Source organism: Triticum aestivum, chromosome 3B, assembly GCF_018294505.1.
Source record: "Triticum aestivum cultivar Chinese Spring chromosome 3B, IWGSC CS RefSeq v2.1, whole genome shotgun sequence".
NCBI lineage: Eukaryota > Viridiplantae > Streptophyta > Magnoliopsida > Poales > Poaceae > Triticum > Triticum aestivum.
Window position 1 is genome coordinate 513,632,660 of NC_057801.1, and position 23,002 is coordinate 513,655,661.

Here is a 23,002-nt window from a genome sequence, read left to right on the forward strand (position 1 = left end):
TATATACCCTCCCAACAGCCGCCAATTAAGGCGGTAATTACAAAGAGACATGTCCGTGCGGGCACAGGCGTCCGCACGGAGCAGGAGAGGCGGTGGACACACACAACCGTCTAATGACGGTTCTAATTACAATTAATCCTAATTAATTTTATTCCTAACAACTTGCAAGGCAGCATCATCTCATCTCCACCACAACATGGCATGGCCTGAGATGTCAGCCTCGCAAACCAACTCCCCAAAAAGGATAATAATAATCATATAATAAACCGACCAGCGAACAAACTAAGGAGATGGAGATAAGATCGGATCGGGGCGGCACCAGCGGCAGAATCCGCCAAAGCGAAGGCATGTGGGTGGGAGTGGCCAACAAACTTCAATACTACTCCGTTTTTATTTCTGAAAAGAAAATGATAAGCCGTGCTCATGGGGTCCAAGTCATCGGTGTCCAAGCGAACCTAACTTGCGCAATGTAAACACGCCGGAAACGAACGGTGATGTCACTGGCGCAAATTGCGTTCGGTTTCGAAGTATTAGTCAAAGCGCACTACCACGACGCCCAGCGTTATCCCCGTCGTCTCTATATATACCCGCCCTCCTGCCAGATTGTAAAGGTCGTGAAACACAGCCAGCAACAGCAAGAACAAGAGCAGGAATATATCCATCCATATACAGCAGCAAGCATACCTTCCTCGCCTTTCTCCTTGAGGTTCATCGCAGAAACAAGAAACTCGCAGCCATGGACAGATCTGCTGTTTCTCAGGCCCTTCCGGTGCACCAGGAAGACGAGGACCTGTTCGAGACCTCCTCCTCCTTCTCCTGCGACTCCGACGACGAGGCCCAGTTCTCAGACGGCGAGGACCAGTTTGTGCCGGCTTCCCCGCCGGTGCGGAGACTCAACTCTGACAGCGTCTACGATCTGTCGTCCATGAAGGCCGAACTCTCCGCCAAGTAAGTCTCTGATGAACTCGATGCCTCCCTTCATAAGTTCATCATACCGTCATACGGAGTACGTATGTGCAGCAACAAAAGGGAAGTTTTCCCTGACCATGTTCCTCTTCTCTCTGTGCAGGAAAGGGTTGTCGAAATACTACGACGGAAAGTCCCAGTCGTTCGCGTGCATGTCCGAGGTGAGATGCCTGGAGGACCTGCCCAAGAAGAGCCCCTACAAGAAGATCAAGTCGTGCAGGAGCAACATCGATCTGGATGGGAACCAGAAAGCCTACCCCTTACCTGGTTCTAACAACAGCAAAGGAATCGCCAAGCAGAACTCTGCGAGCTCCTGCGCGAATCTGATGATGGCGCGGACCAGCAGCGCCAACATGCTCTACAGGCCTCCCGCGATCCCTGTCAACAAGAGCGCGTGCCATCAGTAGGGCTCGCGGCTGCAAATGTCTGTCCATGGCTGGCCTCGCGCCTCTTCGTTGTTCCTTGTTGAGGATTTTTCTTGGCGGGCGTATTAGCCTGTCAAATGTAAAGAGGCTTTTGCTTCTCTCATGTTCTTCAGGAAGACATTGATTGATTCAGTCTGTAAATACAGAGACCGGTTGTATACCAAACATTTCTATTGATGCGTGCCCCCTCCACCGCACGACCATAAATCTATACCCATTTTGTCTGGATTTTATCCGTATGAGATAGAAATAAGGAAAACAAACGCCGGACAAACTCGCTGCACCCAACGCTGCTATCCCATTTCACCAGCTGTCCGTCCTCGTCATTTCTTCAAATACGTAGCCGGCATATGCGGCCGCTCCTGCTCATGCACGCCCCCGCTCCAGTCGCGACCGCATGCCCGCCGTCGCGCTCGACGCCTCGCCGTGCTTGTGCCCTCGCTCCCGCCGCGCCCGCGCGCACGCCTCTCCCGCCTCGAGTGGCTCCCTACCACGACTGCCATCGTGCGGCTGAGCAGGCCGCCGCCGCACGCCGCTCCCCTGCCTCCCCGCCGCCTGCCGCTCCGCCCAAGCTCGCCGCCGCCCATGCGGCCGCGCCCCCGCGCCTCCTCGTCGCACGCGTCTTCCGCGGCCAGCCCGCCTCAGCGGCGTCTCACCTCGCGCCCAAGCACCGGTCCCCCCCGCGCTCGTGCTCCGCTCGTGCTCCGCTCGGGCCGCGCCCCTCCACGTTCGCGCGTCGCCCCCACGCGCTCAGCTTCGCTCGCGTGCCGGGTCATCCCGCGCCTGCGACCCGGCCCCGCCTCTCGCCTGTGCGCCGGGCCTACTCGTTGTTTGTCGGCTTCGCCCGCTCGCGGCTACGGCCCCAACTGGCTCGCCTCGCCTGGCCGTCTCGCGAAGGCTCTGTCACGCCGTCCGGCGACCCACCACCGGCCCTCCCGCCCTGCGCCCGACTCGCGGCGTCCGCGTCCCGCGCGCTCGCCGCTGCCTCACCCTCCTGCGTGCACGCCTCGCTCTCGTGCCTCGCCCCGCAGGGGGCGGAGGAGCGCCTGCGCGGCGGGCCGGGCTCGGTGACGGAGGTGGCTCGATGGGGAGCTGGCCGCCAGAGCGCCCGCTGCTCCGTGCTCTCGTGCCCGCAGCGCCGTGCGCCGTGGTGGTGGGTGCGCGTGGTGGGCCAGGTACAAAAAGAGAGAGAATGACAGGTGGGGTCGAGGGCGGACACAAACGGACGACGAGGACGCGAAGACGTTCGCTTTCTGTCCGCTTTGGCCCCAAACCGAGAGCAACTTTAGTCTGAAGATGGGGCAAAAGCGGACACAGACCGGACGAAACGTCCGTATGCTCCTATGCGTTGGGTCGTTCGGTTTGTCCGTTTTACTCCAAACGGACACAAACGGATGATTTGGGGTCAATTTGGGTCACGCGCTGGAGTTAGCCTAACAAGATCCATCTGGGGTCCGAATTCTGAGCCATGCTGCATGATCTTATAACCACCCTGGTTATTCTATTTTTGAAAAAAGTGGGACAAAGGCATAAGCCGTGCTCATGGGGTCCATGTCATCGGTGTCCAAGCAAACCTAACTTGTGCAATGTGGACATGTCCCAATCGGAGTTGCAGGAGTCTAGTTTGCACAAGGTTGGATCTTGACGCTCGTTACTCCAAGTGAATCGCCGATTCTGCAAGTGAATTTCATTGAGCTCACCCTCTGACAAGGTGTCATGGAATTTGCTAATCCTTCTCCTATCGAAGCTTGACTTGTTTTTGTCTCTCACCCGATATATCTGATTGAAATCACCGCATACCAACCAACCCTTGCCGGGTTGCGGTTTTAGCGCGAGGAGCTCAGTGTAGAAAGCCTCTTTTTGATTGGTGGTTGTTGGGCCATAAATAGCAATTAGCCAGAAACTCTTGTTCGAAGCCCGAATCGTCACCTTAGCAGATAGGCAGAACTCCCCGATCATGAAATCGGTGCACCCTCACGGATAATATCATATGTGCTTATGAATGTTTGCACTTTATGAAGAGAAACAGATCAAAGACAAACAACTTTTGTGCACTCAAGCTTGACATGATGAAGGCATATGACAGATTAGAATGGCCTTACCTAAAGGCAATTATGGGTAAGCTTGGTTTTGCACCAGAATGGATCCATACAGTCATGAGCATGATAACTTCTGTTTCTTTCTCGGTTTTGTTTAATGGAAAGAGATTGGAGAGCTTCTCACCATCCAGAGGTATCAGGCAGGGAGATCCTATTTCCCCTTACTTATTCTTGATTGCAGCGGAGGGCCTTTCATGCCTTTTAAAACACAGTTCTCAGTCATTAGTGCTCGGTGGCATAAAGGTGGCACCCACGGCTCCGGCGGTGAATCACCTTTTGTTTGCAGATGACAACCTGTTGCTTTTCAAGTCTAGTGTCCAGGGGGCAAATGAGGTTTCAAACCTACTTGATGCATACTGCTTGGCTTCAGGTCAAAGGGTAAACTATGATAAATCTTCCATATTCTTCAGTAAGGGATGCCCGGAGACCCTTAGAGTGGAGATAAAGAATATACTCAATGTGCAGAATGAATCTCTGAGTGAAAAATATTTGGGTCTACCGACCGATGTGGGGCAGTCCAAAAATGGCACCTTCAAATATTTATGAGACAGAGTTTGGGAAAGGATAAAGGGATGGATGGAGAAACTTTTATCTGTTGCAGGAAAGGAGGTTCTTATAAAATATGTGGCTCAAGTTCTACCAGTTTTTTCGATGTCATGTTTCAGATTACCTCGAGGCCTTTGTGAAAGTATTACTTCACTTATCCGTCAGTTTTGGTGGGGGAGCAAGAGAGGCAAGAGAAAACCATGTTGGGTAGCTTGGGATTTGATGACTCAACCGAAAAGTTTGGGAGGACGTGGTTTTCGGGACATAGAGATCTTCAACTTGGCACTTTTGTCTCGGCAAGTATGGAGATTAATGAATGATCCCTCCTCTCTTAGTGCACAAATTCTTAAAGCAGCATATTTCCCACAATGTTTTGTTCTAGAAGCTCAACTAGGCCCACATCCTTCTCAGGTGTGGCGATCTATACTATATGGGAGAGATATTATCACCCAAGGAGCGATCCGACGAATTGGAGACGGAACGACCACGCACATATGGCAACACAGTTGGATCCCACGGAACGAAATGATGAAGCCGATTGCCTCTTTAGTTGATGATCCACCACAACTGGTTTCAGAGTTGATCGACCACACCAGGGCTGAGTGGCGAGAGGACTTGGTCAGACAGGTTTTCATACCTATTGACGCGGAGGCTATTTTACAGATACCATTATGTACGTGGCATGTGGAAGATTTTTGGGTGTGGAATGATGATCCAAGGGGACGCTTCTCTGTACGGTCATCTTATAAGATGATTGTCAAAGTCAAGATTGGGCGCGAGGCATGGCTGGAGGACAGGGAGGATCCTTCTAACTCTGAGGATGAGATGAGGGGATGGAACTCGCTCTAGAAGACGATAGTGCCTCCGAAGCTGCATTTTTTCACTTGGCGATTGGCGCAACACTTGCTCCCCACGGGCGATGTTCTAAGCCATCGTCACATGGCTACTACGAGTGCTTGCCCACTCTGTGGAGGGCAGGACAGCTGGCGACATTCCTTGCTGGATTGTAATGTGTCTCGGTGCGTGTGGGCATTGTCCGAGGCCGAGCTGGTCAAGCACATGTTGGCAACATCGGAACCAGATGCAATGCTATGGCTCTTTGCTATGAATGAGTCACTTCCAACGGAGCAATTTACGTTGATGATCGTTACTTTGTGGGCTATCTGGAGTACACGGCGGAAAGCTATACATGAAGAGATCTTGCAGACTCCATTTGCCACTGACAACTTCATCAAATCTTACTTGTTAGACATAGAGTTCTTGAAGAAGAAGGAGAACACACAGGTGATAGCAGTACCGCGACCAAGTGGGTGGGTTCCGCCACCCACAGACATTGCTGTGTCCCGCTCGGGCATGTTTGGCGCAGTTGGTGTGGTTTGCAGGGATGCGAGGGGTTTGTTCATGGGAGCTTCGGCCCTCGTTCTCAGGGGATTCCGCAACCCCCAGGTGCTAGAAGCACTAGCTGTACGGGATGCATTGGCACTTTCAGAAGATCTCTACATCAACCAAATATTGGTGGCCTCGGATTGTAAGGTGGTGGTAGATGCGATCAAGCAAGGAAGCTCAGCAGACTTCGGTGCCATTGTCCAAGAGATCAAGGCTAGAGCAACTACCTTTATTTCATGTTCGTTTAGTCATGAGTATAGGACCTCCAACACGGAGGTCCATAATCTCGCAAAGCATGCTTTATCTTTAGGGTTTGGTCGTCACACCTGGCTAGGCCAGCCCGGCGTTCTTCTCTTTGTACCTATGAACATTTCGATTCAGTAATAAAGCTTTGTGAGATTCTAAAAAAACGAAATCGGTGCACCCCACCATGTTGTCGTCCCATAACCAAAGGATGCCTCCTCTGGTGCCCAAAGCCGGCCGTTGAGCGAAATTTTGCAGCCTATGACCACCCAAGAAAGATGTGGTGATTTGATCAGTGTTGGCCAATTTGGATTCCTGAAGACACACAATATGATACTGGGAAGCAGAGATGGTCTCGTGGACAGTGGCACGCTCTTTCATCTTCCCTCTCGGATCACTACTCGCTCCCCGCTCCTGGTGTCTTAGGATATTGGACCCAAATGCCCTAAAAGCTTCCGGTTTGAGAACTTCTAGATTTCTATGCATGGGTTTCAACTAATTGTCTATGAGGCTTGGGATGCCCCGTCTGTGCACATCGAGCCTTGTCATGTCCTGTTCCATAAGGTACACAAAATGCCTTCATGCTTAAGTGTTGGAGTAAGAGATTGTTCTCGTCGGTAAATATCCAGCTTCACATGGCGCTGCAGGTCATCCTTCATCCCGACACCGCTCAGGATAATCGCCTCTCTTGCCTAAGGACGCCGATCTGCAACCTAGACTCAAGAGGTGTGTATCGGTCTGGCCACCATAGTTCGAGCTCGGAGAAAGCAATGTGCCCGGGTAAAACAAACCTCAAGGAAGGGGATGCCAACACTAAGTTCTTTCACCTAAGAGTGAATGTGAGAAGGAAAAAATTTATCCACCGGCTGAAGGTTGGCCATGGTTGGGTCACCTCACACGAAGAAAAGAAGAAGGCGGCAGATGATCATTTCAAGAAAATCTTCCACAAAGCGCAGAGGCGCACTAAGGACTTCAACTGGGAGGCCCTTCACTTTGAGAATGGAGATTTATCTGGCCTTGGCGACAATATCAGCGAAGCCGAGGTGCTTGCCGCCATTACCCAATTGCTCGGGGACAAGGCCCCTGGCTCCAACGGTTTCACCGGATCCTTCTTCAAATCTTATTGGGATAAACGGGGACATGATGAATGCGATCAATCCCTTCTCAAACTTACAGGTGGCAAACTTACATTGGCTCAACTCGGTGAATATAGTGTTACTTCCTAAGAAGGATGGAGCGGAAGATATTATAGACTTTCGTCTGATCAGCTTGATCCACTTTTTTTGCAAAAATCATCGTGAAGATCATGGCTAGTAGACAAGCTCCATTCATGAATAAACTGGTTTCCAGAGCCCAGAGCGCTTTTATCAAGACTAGAATCATACACGGCAACTTTATGTATGTCAGACGCTTCACCGCCTGCTTGCATCAAAATAGAACGCCAGCTCTTCTCCTCAAGCTAGATATCAAAAAGGCTTTCGACTTGATTCGTTGGGACTACATGCTCGATTTGCTGTAGTGTCGCGGCTTCCTTGCTAAATTTAGAACCTGCATTGCCGCTCTGTGGGCCTCGTCCTCTTCGAGGGTGCTTCTCAATGGCATGCCCCAGGATCTAATTAAACTTGGCCAGGGGTTGCGGCAGGGCGATCCGCTATCCCCCTTACTCTTCATCATCACCACCGATCCCCTACAACAGCTCCTAATCAAAGCCACGGATCAGGGCCTCCTCAACCATCTGAGGGGCCGTACAACCACTATCCACACTTCTTTGTATGCCAGGGACGCCAAGATTTTTGTTGCTCCGATCAAGGAGGATATTGACCACCTATTGACTGTTTTGACTGCTTTTGGAGAAGTGACAGTCTTGATCACCAATCTGCTAAAAAGCATGGTCACCCTCATTCACTGTCGCTACCTTGACCTCGACGCGATCCTACAGAGCTTTCCGGCAAAACGGGTCAACTTACCAATGCAGTACCTAGGGCCATCGTTATCCACTCATTGTCTCAAGAAGTCAGACTGTCAATTCCTGGTGGATAAGGTGGCGGCCAAGCTTCCGCCATGGCAAGGAAAAAATGTCAACACGCCTGGTTGTGCCACTCTCGTCAAATCAGTGTTGACATCCCTGGTTATCTAGCACATTGCAACACTAGATATACCCCCGGGCACCAAAGCAAGCATCACCAAGATTCAACATGCCTTACTGTGGGCAAGAATCGAGCAGGTCTCGGGGAAAATGCAAAGTAAACTGGAAGATGGTATGTCGACCTACCAACCTTGGCGGTCTGGCATTCTGGACCTTCACAAGTTTGCTAGAGCTCTTAGACATCGGTGGTTGTGGTTTGCCTGGATGGACCCAGGGAGGGCTTGGGTTAGTTTAGAAACCCCTTGTGATGATGAAGACGTGGAGCTTTTGTATGCGGCAACAACTATCACCATTGGCGACAGATTGACGGCTAGCTTTTGGCACTCGCCGTGGCTAAATGGATAAAAGCCTAAGGACATCACTCCGGGCATCTTCGTCCTCTCTAAGCGCACCTCTTATTGTGTTGCCAAGGCTTAACTAACAATGAGTGGGTCCGGCACATCCACATGCAGGGCAACCTTTTGATGACCCTCATCCAACAATTCTATTCTCTTTGGTGGAAGTCCCGGGAGGTTCAGCTCATCTCGGGCGAGCGAGACGGGATTCGATGGAAATTCACTACGGATGCCTGCTACTCCGCAGCCACCGCTTATAGAATACAGTTTGCCAGATTGATCAAGTCAGAAATGCCTACGATGGTCTGGAAAATTTGGGCCCTCTGAAGATTAAATTTTTCTCCTGGTTGATAGTGCGGATAGAGTCTAGACGTTCGGACATACTGCTTCGTAGGGGTTGGCCAAACTGTGGCTTTTTTCAGCTATGCAATTGTTGGAGATATGCCCTAGAGGCAATCACATATGATGATATTTCTTTGTGTTTATGAGTAAAGATAGTCCTTGGACATTATCAACGATGTATATCAGCAAGTACGCGACTTTTTTGTGGGACTATGTATTGTATGATTACTGTCCTAAAAGGTCCCTAGCCGAAAGGGTTGTGTGGATGCGCAGCCAACTACACTAGCATATGACACGGTCGATGGCTTGGTCTCACTAGCCATGGAGTATTGGATGCTCACAGAATAATATGGACTTGAAAGGATCTGGTCGGATTCGACGTAGTCGGATCCGAGTCAAGATAATGTCTGAGTCGGACAGACCCAACTATGAGACACATCGATATGTCATCTGTGAGTCTCTAGTATAACATACGTTCTATGTCCTAAGACCTGAGCTGACGCATTTACTTGGGATGGTGATAGACCTGCTTTGGGCCAACCAAACGCTACTCCGTGATTGGGTAGTTACAAAGGTAGGTTTCAGGCTTGTCCAGACCCATGCCGCGAGACATGGTCGAACAAGATGGGATTTGCCCCTCTAATGAGGAGAGATATACTCTGGGCCCCTTGTGTGATCCGACCAGGATAAGCATGGCCATGCGATAAGGATTATGAGATAATCTGGTTTGTGGTTGGCATCACTGGAACAAGAAAGAGGCCAGGCTAGCATAAGGATGAAAACTTGCCTTGAGCCCAACAATATATATAGTCCGATTAGGATCACATCTGACTCCTGCAGTCAGATCCGGCTTCACGGGTTCCTTCCCTTAAGAGCTCAACCCCTTAGGTTCAAGTGATTTGGCCACAGTTCGGATCACCTCCGAACTGCACGGTTGCTACCGGCCTCTAGCAAGGCATGCCGACCACCAAGCACACTATGAAGCCGGTTGGCGAACCTATACATCATACTTCCAGGAGGTTGTCCGAACTGTGGCCAAGTCACTTGAACCTAAGGGGTCGCACGCTTAAGGGAAGGAACTTGTGAAGCTGGATTGGACTCCAGGAGTCAGATGTGATCCTAATCGGACTCGGATCCCGGCCGAATAGATTTTGGGCTTTAGGGTCCATGCGAGGCCCAAGTGTTGAGCCCGCGACGGGCGCCTATATAAAGTGGAGGTGCGATGCACTCATTAGGTTGATTGCTTCAGTGCTGTCACTAGGGTTTGCATGTGTTGCGAATTAGGGAGTCCTGGATTCGGGGGTCCTCAGGTGTGCGACCCAGGAGTATGGGCCGGGTTGGATGGGCCGTACAAGATCAAGCTGAAGATTATCCACCGTGTCCGGACAGGACTTCTCAATACGTGGACGACAAGAATAGAGTCCAGAAGCTTCCTTTCCTGATAAACCGACCTTGTCTAAACCCTAGACCCCTCCGGTGTGTATATACATTGGAGGGGTTAGTCTGTAGAGGGAAACTTCTTCAGCATCGTTGGAATTCTCATATGCTAGACATCTAGGGTTAGCCATTACGATCTCGAGGTAGGTCAACTCTTGTAATCTTCATACTCGTCGAATATAATCAAGCAGGAGTAGGGTTTTACCTCCCTTAAGAGGGCCCGAACCTAGGTAAACACCGTGTCCCCTGGCTTCTTGTTACCATTCATCCTTAGACGCACAACTTGGGCCCCCTACCTGAGATCTGCCGGTTTTGACACCGACATTGGTGCTTTCATTGAGAGCTCTGCCGTGCTGTCTGCAAAAAGCGATCTATGGCTCTCTTAGTCATCAATAACAACATCACTTCCGGAGGGTGCCTAGCTTCGGGGCAGACCCTCCAGTTCGGCGGTTTCACCATAAGGGCTTGCATGGCCATCGAGCCCGCAACTCCCTCCATGGCCGCCGGACACCGTCGCATTGGCCCTAAGTACTCCAAATAATTGGATCCGGCAGATGTTTCTTCTTTAAACAAGCTACTGGATTGCATCGCCGCCCTTGGGGTCTCAATGTCCTATAATCGAATCGGGCTCAAGCCCGACTAGAGGGAAATTAATCACCCGCCAATCACCCACTTTGTGGCGGTTGTTGAGGAACCGGCCACAGACACTTCCCTCCCCATATTGAAAACTAAGTATGTCCAGGTCCCCGAATCCCCTGAGATGGATACTTCCCCTTCGGACGAGACCTTACACCCTCCGGACTTTGGTTCAAGTTTAAGATTGTCACTTCAAAAACCATTCTGGCTCCAAACACAGATGTGGGACAAGATCCAAAATTCAATCCACCACCCACCACAATCTATATTCTTCGAGCAACTCAGGTCCCCCAGATATATACGACCTGATCTATGTGCGGCAGTAGCCTTAGGAAACGGTCCACCACTTTTGGGCCAGGTTCCTGCTTGTTAAAAACAGGATCAAAGACTACTCGAACAACGACGTAGTTTCTGTTTTCCACCGTAACTGCACAAACGAAGGAATATTGAATGCCCTCGACCGTCGCCACGTACAGAGTTTCATGGAATCATCGCAAGTAGTACAAAAGTACTGTGCAAGGGAAAGCACATGGAGGCCCCAGAAAACTCAACTGGGGCCCACTGCCTTGACACAGTGTGCAGCCCGGACCAAACGACCCACGTTGAGGGTAGCTCGCGCGAGTTTGTGGTGTGGGCGGTGATGCGTCCCGACACCCGGATCCGGCTCCCGAGGTACTTAGCTAGCGAGTTGCCTCCGAGGGGGCCGGTTGAGCTGTGGCTGCAGCGCGCCGGGTGGTGCAGCTTGGCCACCGGAGCTGAAGTCGAGGTGGTGCCCCCTGGAGACGTCTTCGTGACGCATGGATAGGGTGAGGTTGCCCGGGCTTGCCGCGCGGAGGGAGCCCTGGCGATTCACTTTGAGTATGACAGTGCAGCCACCTTGTTCTTCAAGGTCTTCAATGAGGAGGGTGAACGACTGGAATGCTGCCCCGGAGGACACATCCCGCGGAACGCTGCAGCGAGCGCCGGGCCTGCTGCTGTCCCTCTCGGTGTTTCGTCCAGCAGCAGTGGTGACTCCTGGGAATCCAGTGACTCTCCTGAGCCCAGTGAGTCTCCGGAGTCGAGCGACGACATCTACGTGCCGCCAAGCTCTCGCCGAGGTCGGAGCGCGAAAGCGACTAGCGCCCGACGTCACCAGCGAGGCCCCAGGGCTTAGTAGCTACCTTCCTTCTTTTTGCTTTCCCTGCGTGGAATGAAGATCGGCCCCCGTGGGGTTTGTAAGGATCGGGATGTATTCAATATCAGCATTGCTTCCTTTGATTTTGTGACGGATTCGCGTATCCCAGTTCGACATGGTCCCTCCCTTTTCTTTTCCCTAGGCAGAGCGACGCTTTACACCGACGGGACCCAATCCCCAGGAAAGCTTCAGCCGTCTCTAGTATGCCAGGTCGTGATGCCATGGTCAAGGCTAGGAGGTGAGCGGCCCGGTAAGAGCTCATGAGTCGCGATGCTCACGAGGCCCCCCTTGGCGTGCAAGCAGCTGCCTGGAGAATCAAAAAGGGGAGCAGAACTGCCTGGAACTGCAAGGCAGTGTGTGCAGGGAGTGAAGCCGGTGCTGCAGCAAATCGAGACTTATCTTTTCGTGTCTTGGTCCGTCAGGAAGATGGTGCTTGCTCCTGTGCCTGTGGCGGTACCATTGGGCTCGGGCGCGGCCACCTTCCTTCCCCGCTTGCCTAGGTGCTCTATGTCCTCGGGACCCGGCCCTCGAGCGAGCTCAGCCGCCACTGGTATGCCAGGTCATGATGTCGTGGTCAAGGCCAGGGGGTGAGGGCTGGAGAGCCAGTAGGAACTCCCGAGATGCGATGCTCGGGAGGCCCCCCTTTAACGTGCAAGCGACTCGTGAGGCCGGATGGTGGTTGTCCAAGCCGACCCATGCCAACTGCTAGATGAACCTGCAGGTTAGATGACAGGAAAGACCGGGAACCCCTAAGGAGCGGGCCTGCAGCCCAGGGCATAGGACAGAGGCACCGAGGACCTGGCGAGGTGGTGTGCGCGAGGCGGGTCACGAACCAGAGCTCGATCCCCTGGTTTATCAGTGTTGCAGGGACGGACTCAAGCACAAGCCCCGTGCCGACATGAGTTGTCATGCAGCGATGCAGGATAGGTACAAGCCAGCGAACACATGGGGGGCTGTGAGGCGGCTAAGACTCGTGGTCGTAGGATGACGATCATAGGTAAACTCACAGAAATGGTTAGATAGTCCTGGTGAATGCAAAATGATACATGCCGTAGGGCCGGACCCACACGGCCTGGGGATGATGCAGCCTGAGGGGCGCCCCTAGACTGAACGAACTAGAGAGATGCCACCTGGTACCGTCACTCAAGAGGTGTTGAAGTGGCCAAAAACGCACGCTGCCGGAGTCGTTCCTCACGAGTCGCTCTGATGCCGAGCCTCAGGAGGCTTAGAGGGCCCGGGAGGCTCCTGAAGGTGCTCCTCCATCTCCGCCAGGATCGCCTAATGCCTGGCCTCGGGGGCCGCTAGGGCGTCCCTCATGCGATGCTGGAACACCACAACCACGCCCGATAGGCCGAAGGGCATGCAGACGTAGCTGTGAGGTGGACCCTCGCATCGGCCGACACGAGACGACCACATGAGCTGCCGAGACGCGGCCTTGTTGAGCCCGGGGATGTCGATGTAGACGCGGAACTCCTTACCCTCGCCGGGGCAGTGAGCTGCGCCTCGCGGTAGGTGACGATCTCCTTGCAGAACCCTTGCTTCTTGAATCTCCTCGATTGCCTTGCTGATGAACTCCCGACCACCTAGCGCCTCCCGCCTGATGCCTTCTCCTGGGAAGCGTGCTCTGAAGAGCACCCCCACATGGTGCCCGAGCGCCTCCCTCGTGACCCTGGCTAGGCCTGAGACCCTCCTGAGGAGAGCCCCCGAGCCCAGCCTAAGAGGGGTGCCAGACGCGCCTTCCTATGCGACGGGTGAAGGTGCCGCGTCCAGGGACGCGAGGCTCAGCGCAGCATCCTCGAGCGATGCTCCTTCACGAGTCCCCTGTCCCAGTTGCAGCTTCTTCGGCTTGGGGGCAACCTCAGGAGGGAGGGCGCCGTCCTCGTCCTTAGGGTTCTCGACCGTTGCAGCCTAGAAGCGCGCTCGAGGGAGCACACCGTATCCTTCTCTTGACATGCGACCGTGATGACGCCACCACTTCCTGGCATCTTGAGGACGTTGTAGCCGTGGTGCGTAGCTGCCATGAACTTGGCAAGTGCTGGGTACCCTAGGATGGTGTTGTAGGGCAGGCGGATGTCGACGACGTTGAAGTCGATGAGCTCGGTGCGGTAGTTGTTGCGCTCGCCGAAGGTGACAGGGAGGCGGACCCGCCCTATCGGGTGTGTAGAATCATTGGTCACTCCTGAAAATAGCTTGGTTGGGTGAAGCTGGTAGTATGGCACTTGGAGCCTGTCGAACATCTGAACAGACAGAACATTGAGCCCTGCTCTGCCATCGATGAGTTTTGGTGAGGACCACGTTGCTTATGATGGGGGAGAAGAGCATAGGGAGCGCGCCAGCAGCGGCCGCGCACTTGAGCTGGTCTGAGGAGCTGAAGGTGATGGCGCACTTGGACCACCTGAGAGGGCGAGTTGCTTTGGGATTGGGGAGCGCTGCATTCACCTCGCGCGTGAACTGCTTGAAGACGCGGTGGGAAGCCGGGGCCTGTGAGCCGCCCAAGATGCAGGCGATGGCTCGAGGCTCCTGGAATCCCCCAGCCCCCTCGTCCTGGTGGTGATCTTCATTCCTTCTTGGCGGTGGAGGCAGAGGAGGCAGAGCTGCGTTGCCCTGAGGGCCCTCCTCACGAGGCTGCTCCCTCCAGGCGCCCTCGCGAGGCTGGCCTTGCCAGCGGTCCTCACGAGGCTGGTCACGCAACTCCTGACAATGGACGCGTCCGTCCCAGCGTCCTCCGCCTCAGCCACCTGCACGACCGTAGCCTTGATCTTTGAGCTCGGGGCATTGACCGAGGTGCCCGTCGCGGAGGGCCCTGAGCTCCTGAAAGTCGTTGGTGTTGTGGCTGTGAACATTGTGGAAGACGCAGAACAGCCAGTGGCTCTTGGATGACTCGGGGTGGTTGTCGGTGTCAAAACCGGTGGATCTCGGGTAGGGGGTCCTGAACTGTGCGTCTAAGGCTAATGGTAACAGGAGATTGGGGACATGATGTTTACCCAGGTTCGGGCCCTCTCGATGGAGGTAATACCCTACTTCCTGCTTGATTGATCTTGATGATATGAGTATTACAAGAGTTGATCTACCACGAGATCGTAGAGGCTAAACCCTAGAAGCTAGCCTATGATTATGATTGTTGTCCTACGGACTAAACCCTCCGGTTTATATAGACACCGGAGGGGGCTAGGGTTACACAGAGTCCGTTACAGAGAAGGAGATCTATCATCCGAATCACCAAGATTGCCTTCCACGCAAAGGAGAGTCCCATCCGGACACGAGACGAAGTCTTTAATCTTGTATCTTCATAATCCAACAGTCCGGCTATCCGGATACTCCCTTATCTAGGACTCCCTCAGTAGCCCTCGAACCAGGCTTCAATGACGATGAGTCCGGCGTGCAGATTGTCTTCGGCATTGCAAGGCGGGGTCTTCTCCAAATCCAGAGTATCTATCGTAGTGAACAGTGTCCGGCCTCGGATTAATGTTGTACTCCTCGGCCTCCGTGCTTCAATAATGTCCATCTCCACGTGTCGAGCGAATGCGAGGAGCCGGGGCATTTTTACATTTGCCACCCTGATCCTGTAAGCGAACCTGTCTATTTGAAGAGACGGGGATCCTCAGATCCAAATCTCACCATCTTCTCCCAAGCAAGCATTCAACAGAGCACGTCCGAAAAAATCCATTCCATCATGGCCGGTCGCCGCAGCTCCTCTTCTTGCTCCCGTAGCTCTACACTGGGTAACTGGAAAAAGTGTTCCGTCCCCCATAGCCGTTTAGTAGAGTTGCAGACCCAAGGGTTCCTTGCACCTGCATATATGGTCCCCATCTGAGCTGGACTAGCCACCTATAACGACGGGGAGCAAGCGGAGAACTTTCCGAACCCATCCAGAGGGGAGCGGATATGCCTTGTCCCATATTTGCTGAGAGGACTTGGGTATTCAATCCACCCATTCCTCCGTGGGCTCCTGGAGTTCTATGGTCTCCAGCTGCATAACTTCACTCTTGCCTCCATACTGCACATCACAGGGTATGTTGCCTTCTATGAGCTACTCCTGGGCTGCAAAGCTCATTTTGAGTTATGGAAGAGGCTATTCTGCCTCGTCCCCCGCTATCAGGAGCGATCTATATATCAAGTGGGCGGAGCCAAAATATGGTGCGTCGCCCAGGCCAGATACCTGTCCGGCACTCCAAAGAAGGCATTCGAAGACTGGCCTTCAGAGTGGTTTTATATAGATGATGTTCCTCTTCCGGACCCAGTCCGGTCGGGCCTTCCTGAGTTCACCAATGCCCCACTGAAGAAACGCCAAAACTGGTGCCCGCGGAGCCCCCAGGAGGAAGATGACAGAGAGGTCCTCTATCTGATGGGCAGGATAGAAATACTGGCCAAATCAGGATTGACAATAATAGACGTCATGTCGATATGCATAATGCGGGGGGTGCAGCCACTTCAATATCGGGGGAAGCCCATGTGGCACTTCAACGGAGAAGACGCCGCCACCCACTGCGGTCGTAAAGGTCCGGACTCCGCCACCGCACTGGCAAAAATATTGTCCGATTTGTACAAAGGGGAAGAAGAGGAGTTCCTCCGCATTAAGCCACGAGATGGATTTTCCATGTACAACCCCCAAGCTGGGTAAGCTATCATCCTTCACTCGACTCTATTCATCCCTATGTTCTTTGTCACCAATCATTAATCCCGATATTTTCAAAGCAAGAACTAAGAAGGGCCGTGGAAGAGTTCAACAGCCCACCTCCACAGCCAGAGGATCCTGGCCGGGCTCTCGACCCCGGACTTGAAGAAGATCCGGATATATCCACGAAGCTTGTCGATGGGACATTTTATCAAGCAAGCCGCGACGGCGTCCTGGTGGCCATCCTTGCCGATTATCCCAGGCTGCTCCCGGTGTTGAATGTAAGTAAAGCTGGAGCCCTAGCTTCCGAATTATGCCGTGCCTTACCCGCACATGTTGTATTTTTACAGAAACGACCATCAGGGCGCCGTGCCGAGCCCACGGGGGCTCATCAGCAAAGGGCACCCGGGCTGGGCAGGCTTAAGAGGAAGGCGGTTAGGATTGAGACGCCAGCGCAGAGGTACAAATTAAACTTGCTCCGTGATTATTTTTGCCGAAACGTGACAGTTTTCATTATGTCCTGGCAGAAAAAACATTCGCCAGACTATATCCGGAGACCCTGCCGACCATGCCTCAAGCAGCCGGATTCCTGAACCGGATTCACGGATGGAGGCTGATGTGGGGGCAACACCGAATTGCCCTTCAATAGAGGATGCGGACAGGCTTTTCGCTACAAATTCCAAAGTGGAGAGCGCCATGAATCACCGGCGCAGACGAGCCATACTCCGCAATGGTATTTTTTCCGAAGAGGCGTTCAATGCCTTCAACTCCAGAGACGTGTATATCTGTGCTGCTTAAGATGGACTTGCCAGAGCAACGGACCAGTATGTGAAGGATATACAGGTAAGAAAATTTGATAAGTATGTGTAGTAGTAGCCCCTGAGACTTGAAACAGTTGGCACAACTGATTTAAGGATCATTGTATGCATAGGTTCTTGTAGAGAAGAATACCCATTTATCTCAAGAGCTTGAGGAATGTAAGACCCAGCTGAAGGCCGCTGATACCCCCTCACCGCGCTTCGTCTCTGGTTCGGCCGCAAGCACGGCCGGCCCCTTGCGCTTCACGTCCTTGGTCTTGGCCTTCTTGTCTTCTGGATCAGCATTGGGGAGCTCGAGGAGGGAGAGGCGCCCCTCCTCAGCCCTTGCGCACTTGTTCGCCGTTGAACATCTTCACGGTTGTGCAAAGATCCTCATGGATGGCGAGCTCCTCCTTCATCTTGACATCGCGGATGCCATCAGTGAATGCCGAAATGATGGCCTCGTCCGACACCTTGGGGATCTTGAGTCGAACGTTGTTGAAGCGCTGGATATACTTCTCCAGGGTCTCTCCAAGTTGTTGCTTGATGCGACGCAGGTCACCCGCGGCCGGCGGATGGTCACGAGTGCCCTGGAAGTTGGCGATGAAGCAGCCACGCATCTCCTCCCAGGAAGAAACCGACCCCTCGGGTAGGTTCAGGATCCAAGAACGCGTGCCATCCTTGAGGGCCATCGAAAACCAGTTTGCCATGATCTTCTCATCGCCGCTGACCGCCTCAATGCTCAGCTCGTAGATCTGCAAGAACTCGGCAGGGTCAACGGTGCCGTCGTAGCGCGGAGGTGGGTCAGGCTTGAACTTGCTCGGCCAGACGACGTTGCGGAGCTCCGGGGTGAAGGCGCGACATCCTGCCGTGGCCACTGGAGGTCATCGAGGGGGTGGAAACTAGTCTTGGTGCACGCGCATCGCCACCTCCTACGGCGATACGCGGGCCTCGTCTTGGGGTGCTAGAAGTACACACACTTCTCCTTGAGGTCGCTGCACCACCTGGAAGCTCACGACCTCCCGAGCTGGCGCAGGACGCGGCGGGTCGCGCCATGGTGTGGCACGCCTTGGCCCGACGATGGCGCCCTAGGCCGGAGGTGGTGGAGGAGCCCCGTGCGCCACGTCGCCCGCTACAGGAGGCTGCTGAGGTAGTGAGCAAGCCGGGTCGGTGGAGCCCCCATGCGCCACACTGACGAGCTCACTGATCCGCTCGAGCCACTCCTCGTAGAGGTCACCAACCGGGCGGTAGCGAAGGAGCTCCCGCGCCATGAGCAGAGCAGGCTGCGCGTCCGCCTGGGCGCGACGCGTGTGGGAGGACGAAGCTGCTGGGGTCAGTGATGGAGTAGCGGTGCGCCCGTCGCGGTGCACCGACGGGTGCAACAATGAAGCTTGTTAATCGTGGTCGGCAGGGTCCATGGTGGCATTGGCCACCGGAGACGGAGCGCGATAGGCACAACCATCGCCCACCAGAGCCGTCTGAGCAACACGGGCGGCGACTGCGGCCTGACGCTCAGTGTGCGTCGGCCATGGAGTTGTCGGAGTGGCGGAGGACCGGCCGACGGAAGAGAAGATCCGACACACCCCTATCTGGCGCACCAAATGTCGGATTACGAGTCCCGCAAACCCTTGAGAGGTTCGAACTCTAGGCTGCATGCGGAGATCTTAACCTACCCAGCCTACCTACTCGTGATCCTCCTAAGCCTAGCACGACAAGCTCGAAGAGACAAAGAGACATGGCAGTTTATCCTGGTTCGGGCCACCTTGTGGTGTAATACCCTACTCCATCGTTTTGGTGGATCGCCTCGGAGGGCTGAGGACGAACTAGTACAGTGGATGAACTGGACTCAGGAGGTGAGGTGTTCTTGAGCTCGAGAGAGCTGGTGAGGTGTGAGATGCTACCTCTTGAGCATGCGTTGGTTTTTCCCTTGAAGAGGAAAGGATGATGCTGCAAAGTAGCGTAAGTATTTCCCTCAGTTTTTGAGAACCAAGGTATCAATGCAGTAGGAGGCTCCACGCAAATCCCTCGTACCTACACAAACAAAGCAGAACCTCGCAACCAATGCGATAAAGGGGTTGTCAATCCCTTCACGGCCACTTGCGAAAGTGAGATATGATAGAGATAATAAGATAAGATAAATATTTTTGGTATTTTTATGATATAGATTGAAAAGTAAAGATTGCAAAATAAAGTAGATTGGAAACTTATATTATGGAAAATAGACCCGGGGGCCATAGGTTTCACTAGTGGCTTCTCTCAAGATAGCATAAGTATTACGGTGGGTGAACAAATTACTGTCGAGCAATTGATAGAAACGTGCATAGTTATGAGAATATCTAGGCATGATCATGTATATAGGCATCACGTCCGCAACAAGTAGACCGACTCCTGCCTGCATCTACTACTATTACTCCACACATCGACCGCTATCCAGCATGCATCTAGAGTATTAAGTTCATAAGAACATAGTAACGCATTAAGCAAGATGACATGATGTAGAAGGATAAGCTCAAGCAATATGATATAAACCCCATCTTTTTATCCTTGATGGCAACAATACAATACGTGCCTTGCTGCCCCTGCTGTCACCGGGAAAGGACACCGCAAGATTGAACCCAAAGCTAAGCACTTCTCCCATTGCAAGAAAGATCAATCTAGTAGGCCAAACCAAACTGATAATTCGAAGAGACTTGCAAAGATAACCAATCATACATAGAAGAATTCATAAGAGATTCAAATATTTCTCATAGATAAACTTGATCATAAACCCACAATTCATTGGATCTCGACAAACACACCACGAAAAGAGTTACATCAAATAGATCTCCAAGAAGATCGAGGAGAACATTGTATTGAGATTCAAAGAGAGAGAAGAAGCCATGTAGCTAATAACTATGCACCCGAAGGTCTATGGTAAACTACTCACATGTCACATCCCTAGTTTCTGGCTTTGCACTAGGCTAGCTTCCTTGTGAGCATCATGTTTAAATTCAAATGAACTTTGAATTGAGGAATTTTCAAAGCCTCAGAAACCTTCTAAAAATAATCAACATTTAAAACTTATCAAATGAGTCCAAGAAAATGTTCCTGATATTCTATGAAAATATTGGTAAGAGGTAAAATTCAAACCAATATTTTTGGAATCACAGAAATATTTATTTTGGGCCTTTTGAATTAAATCAATGACATATTTGAGTTGGATTTATTTATATTATATAAGAAATAAATTTCAAACATTTTTGTAAGTTGCATGTGACCTTGGGCTAGTCCTGAGCTCACATAACAATTTACAGAAAGTTTATAAAAATGATTTGATGTTCTAAATCAAATCAAAACAAAATGCAAAGAAATAGAAAACAAGAACAAATAAAAGAGAGAGAAAGAGTTACATGGTTTTACCTGTGCAGCCACCAGAGCCAACCCAGCACTGTAGAGAGCCCAGCCCACCACCGCAGCCCCTCCGTCGTCTTCCTCCCCTCGCCTCGAAGCAGCTGCGTGCCCGCATGCAAGCGACCGCGGCCACGTCTTCCCGCCACCTCCTACTTGCCCTCCCTCGTCCTGACCTGCGCCACGGAGATGCCACGCACCCCCTGGCCCCCTCTCACCCTCTCCCGTGCCTCTCCCCTCCTCCGCTCTCTCTCCCTCTCGCGCCCGAGGCACAACCGTCGTTGCCAACACCGTTTGCCACGGCCACCGTACTCCCCTCGCCTTCCCGTCGTGTCTGCGAGCTTCGCCTCGACATCCTCATCCTCACCGCCGAGTCAGGCAACACCGGACGCCCCTGAACGCCGCCAATGCCGTTGTCTTCAACCTTCTCCCCCCCAAATCGCCGGAGATGCTCCATCGTCATCCGTGCCTCCCCGCGCTCGCCGTTCGTCTCCTTGGAACCGCTGTGAGCTCCTTCCCCTTCTCCCCCTCTCCGTTTGCCTTCTTGTGCACCACAACAACCACACCGAGCTCAGCCGCACCCGCCGCCGCCACCGCATGTCGCCGTCGTGGCCACATCCATGTTGGCTTGATTCCAAGCACGCCATCGTCTTCACCGTACTCGCAGAAGCCCATAGCACCTCCCCACGCGCCTCACCGTGCCTCATAGCGACGGTTTCGACCTCGCCCAAACTCTGGCGACCGCCAAGGTCGTTGACGGCGACAACTCCGGCCACCCCAGCCTCCGCCACCACCACGGTTGGATGCGTACGAGCGTCCACATCCTGTAGCTGAGCTTCGCGCACCAAACGATGCTCTGTAGGAGAATCCCGCAGCGCACCACCGCGTCTAGACTCGCCGGCGGCTAAACGCCAGCGACCGCTGACCCGTTGACTGGCGTGGGTTGACCCCACTGCCCGGTTTGACTTCCCCCTCTCTCTCACTGACTTGCACACCCTGCCTGACTAATTACTCTAGTTAGCACTAATTAACTAGTTAGGTTAGTTACTACAGTCACTGACTAGTGGGTCCTGCCCAGTTAGTTAGGGCTAACTAACTTAGTTAGTTGACTGGGTCACTGACCAGTGGGTCCCACTGGTCAGGTTTGACCTGGTCGACGCCTATTGACCGCTGACGTCACAGTGACGTAGTGCTGACGTAGTTAATTATTTTCTGGATTTAATTTAATTCAAGAAATTCCAGAAAATTGTATTAAACTTCTAAAATTCATAGAAATTCAACCGTAACTCCACATGAAATAATTTATATATGAAAAATGATCAGAAAAATCCAATCTATCCATCTGTACCATTTTCATGCATGTTTGAAAAACCTAAGGTTGCTGTATATGGAAACTTGCATAATTAGCATTTAAATAAGCACATATGGAGTTTGAATTTGAACCCTTGGTTCAAACCAACTTCATTTAATCTGTTCTAAGTTGTATTAGCCAAAACACACTCATTTTGCCATGTCATATTCATGCATCATATTGTTGCATTGCATTGATTGTGATTTCTCTGTGTTGCCGGTATTTGTCCCCGCTCGATAGACATGGTTCCGACGATGAGTTCGATGACACCAATGAAGAACTATATTATCTTCAGAAGTGCCAGGCAAGCAAAAACCCCTTGTTTATTCCGATACAATCCCACTCTCTTGCTCTTGCGCTCTTTTACTGCATTAGGACAACAACGATTCATCTGTTACTTGCTGCGGTAGTTGAACCCCTTATCCTCTGCATGATCTGTCATTGCCACAGTAAATAGATGAAACCCACTAGCATGAGTAGGAGTTGTTTGAGCCCTGTTGTGCCTACTCATTCATGCTTGTTTGTCATGCCTGCTACTGCTTAGAGTTGAGTCAGGTCTGATTCATCGGGGATGAATCGGAGGTGTGTGAACATGTCCTACTGTGTGTGAGCTAAGTGTGTGAACACAATTTGGTAAAGGTAGCGGTGAGAGGCCATGTAGGAGTACATGGTCGGTTGTCTCATTGAAGCCATCCTTAGGAACTAAGTTATGTGTTTGTGATCCATGAAACAGCTACTACCATGCATTGGGCCCTGAAATATGACCCTGCTCGACTTCTTAATCACCCTTGTCCTCTGTCTAGGAGTTGCAAGTAGTTTATGGTGTTTGAAGTATGCTGGAGGCCGTGCACAACGCTTACCGGAGGGGTGGGCTGTGATGCGGTAGGCACGTGGCACAGTGTACCGGGCGCCCGTTTGGTGTCTTGGGAACCCTGCACACATCGTTCGGGGTCGTATGTGGAAACTTTGGCTGGACTCCCTGCGGATGGAACCTGAATAGGCGATAAACCTGGACTAGAGACTTGAGTGTTTAGGTAGGTCATGGTCTACACCCACGTCGGCTTTCTCTTGAAGTCTGCCGAGCACATGTTGTGTGCAGACGCTAATTGGTGGAAAC

The 23,002-nt window shown here is 52.4% G+C and overlaps 1 protein-coding gene across 1 annotated transcript; it reads left to right on the forward strand.

The window, feature by feature from the left end:
• The first annotated feature begins 486 nt into the window (after positions 1-486).
• LOC123070660 (uncharacterized) lies at positions 487-1,619 on the forward strand. Its single transcript, XM_044493951.1, has 2 exons — positions 487-948; positions 1,070-1,619. Exons 1-2 carry the CDS (start codon positions 737-739, stop codon positions 1,371-1,373), a joined length of 516 nt encoding a protein of 171 aa, XP_044349886.1. The 5' UTR covers positions 487-736; the 3' UTR covers positions 1,374-1,619.
• The last annotated feature ends 21,383 nt before the right edge of the window (positions 1,620-23,002 follow it).

What these genes read in the sequence shown, in the direction of transcription:
- LOC123070660 (XM_044493951.1), top strand. Translation starts at nt 737, where the DNA reads ATGGACAGATCTGCTGTTTCTCAGGCCCTTCCGGTGCACCAGGAAGAC. An exon ending in AAGGCCGAACTCTCCGCCAA is followed by an intron (nt 949 to 1,069) that starts GTAAGTCTCTGA and finishes CTCTCTGTGCAG; the next exon opens with GAAAGGGTTGTCGAAATACT.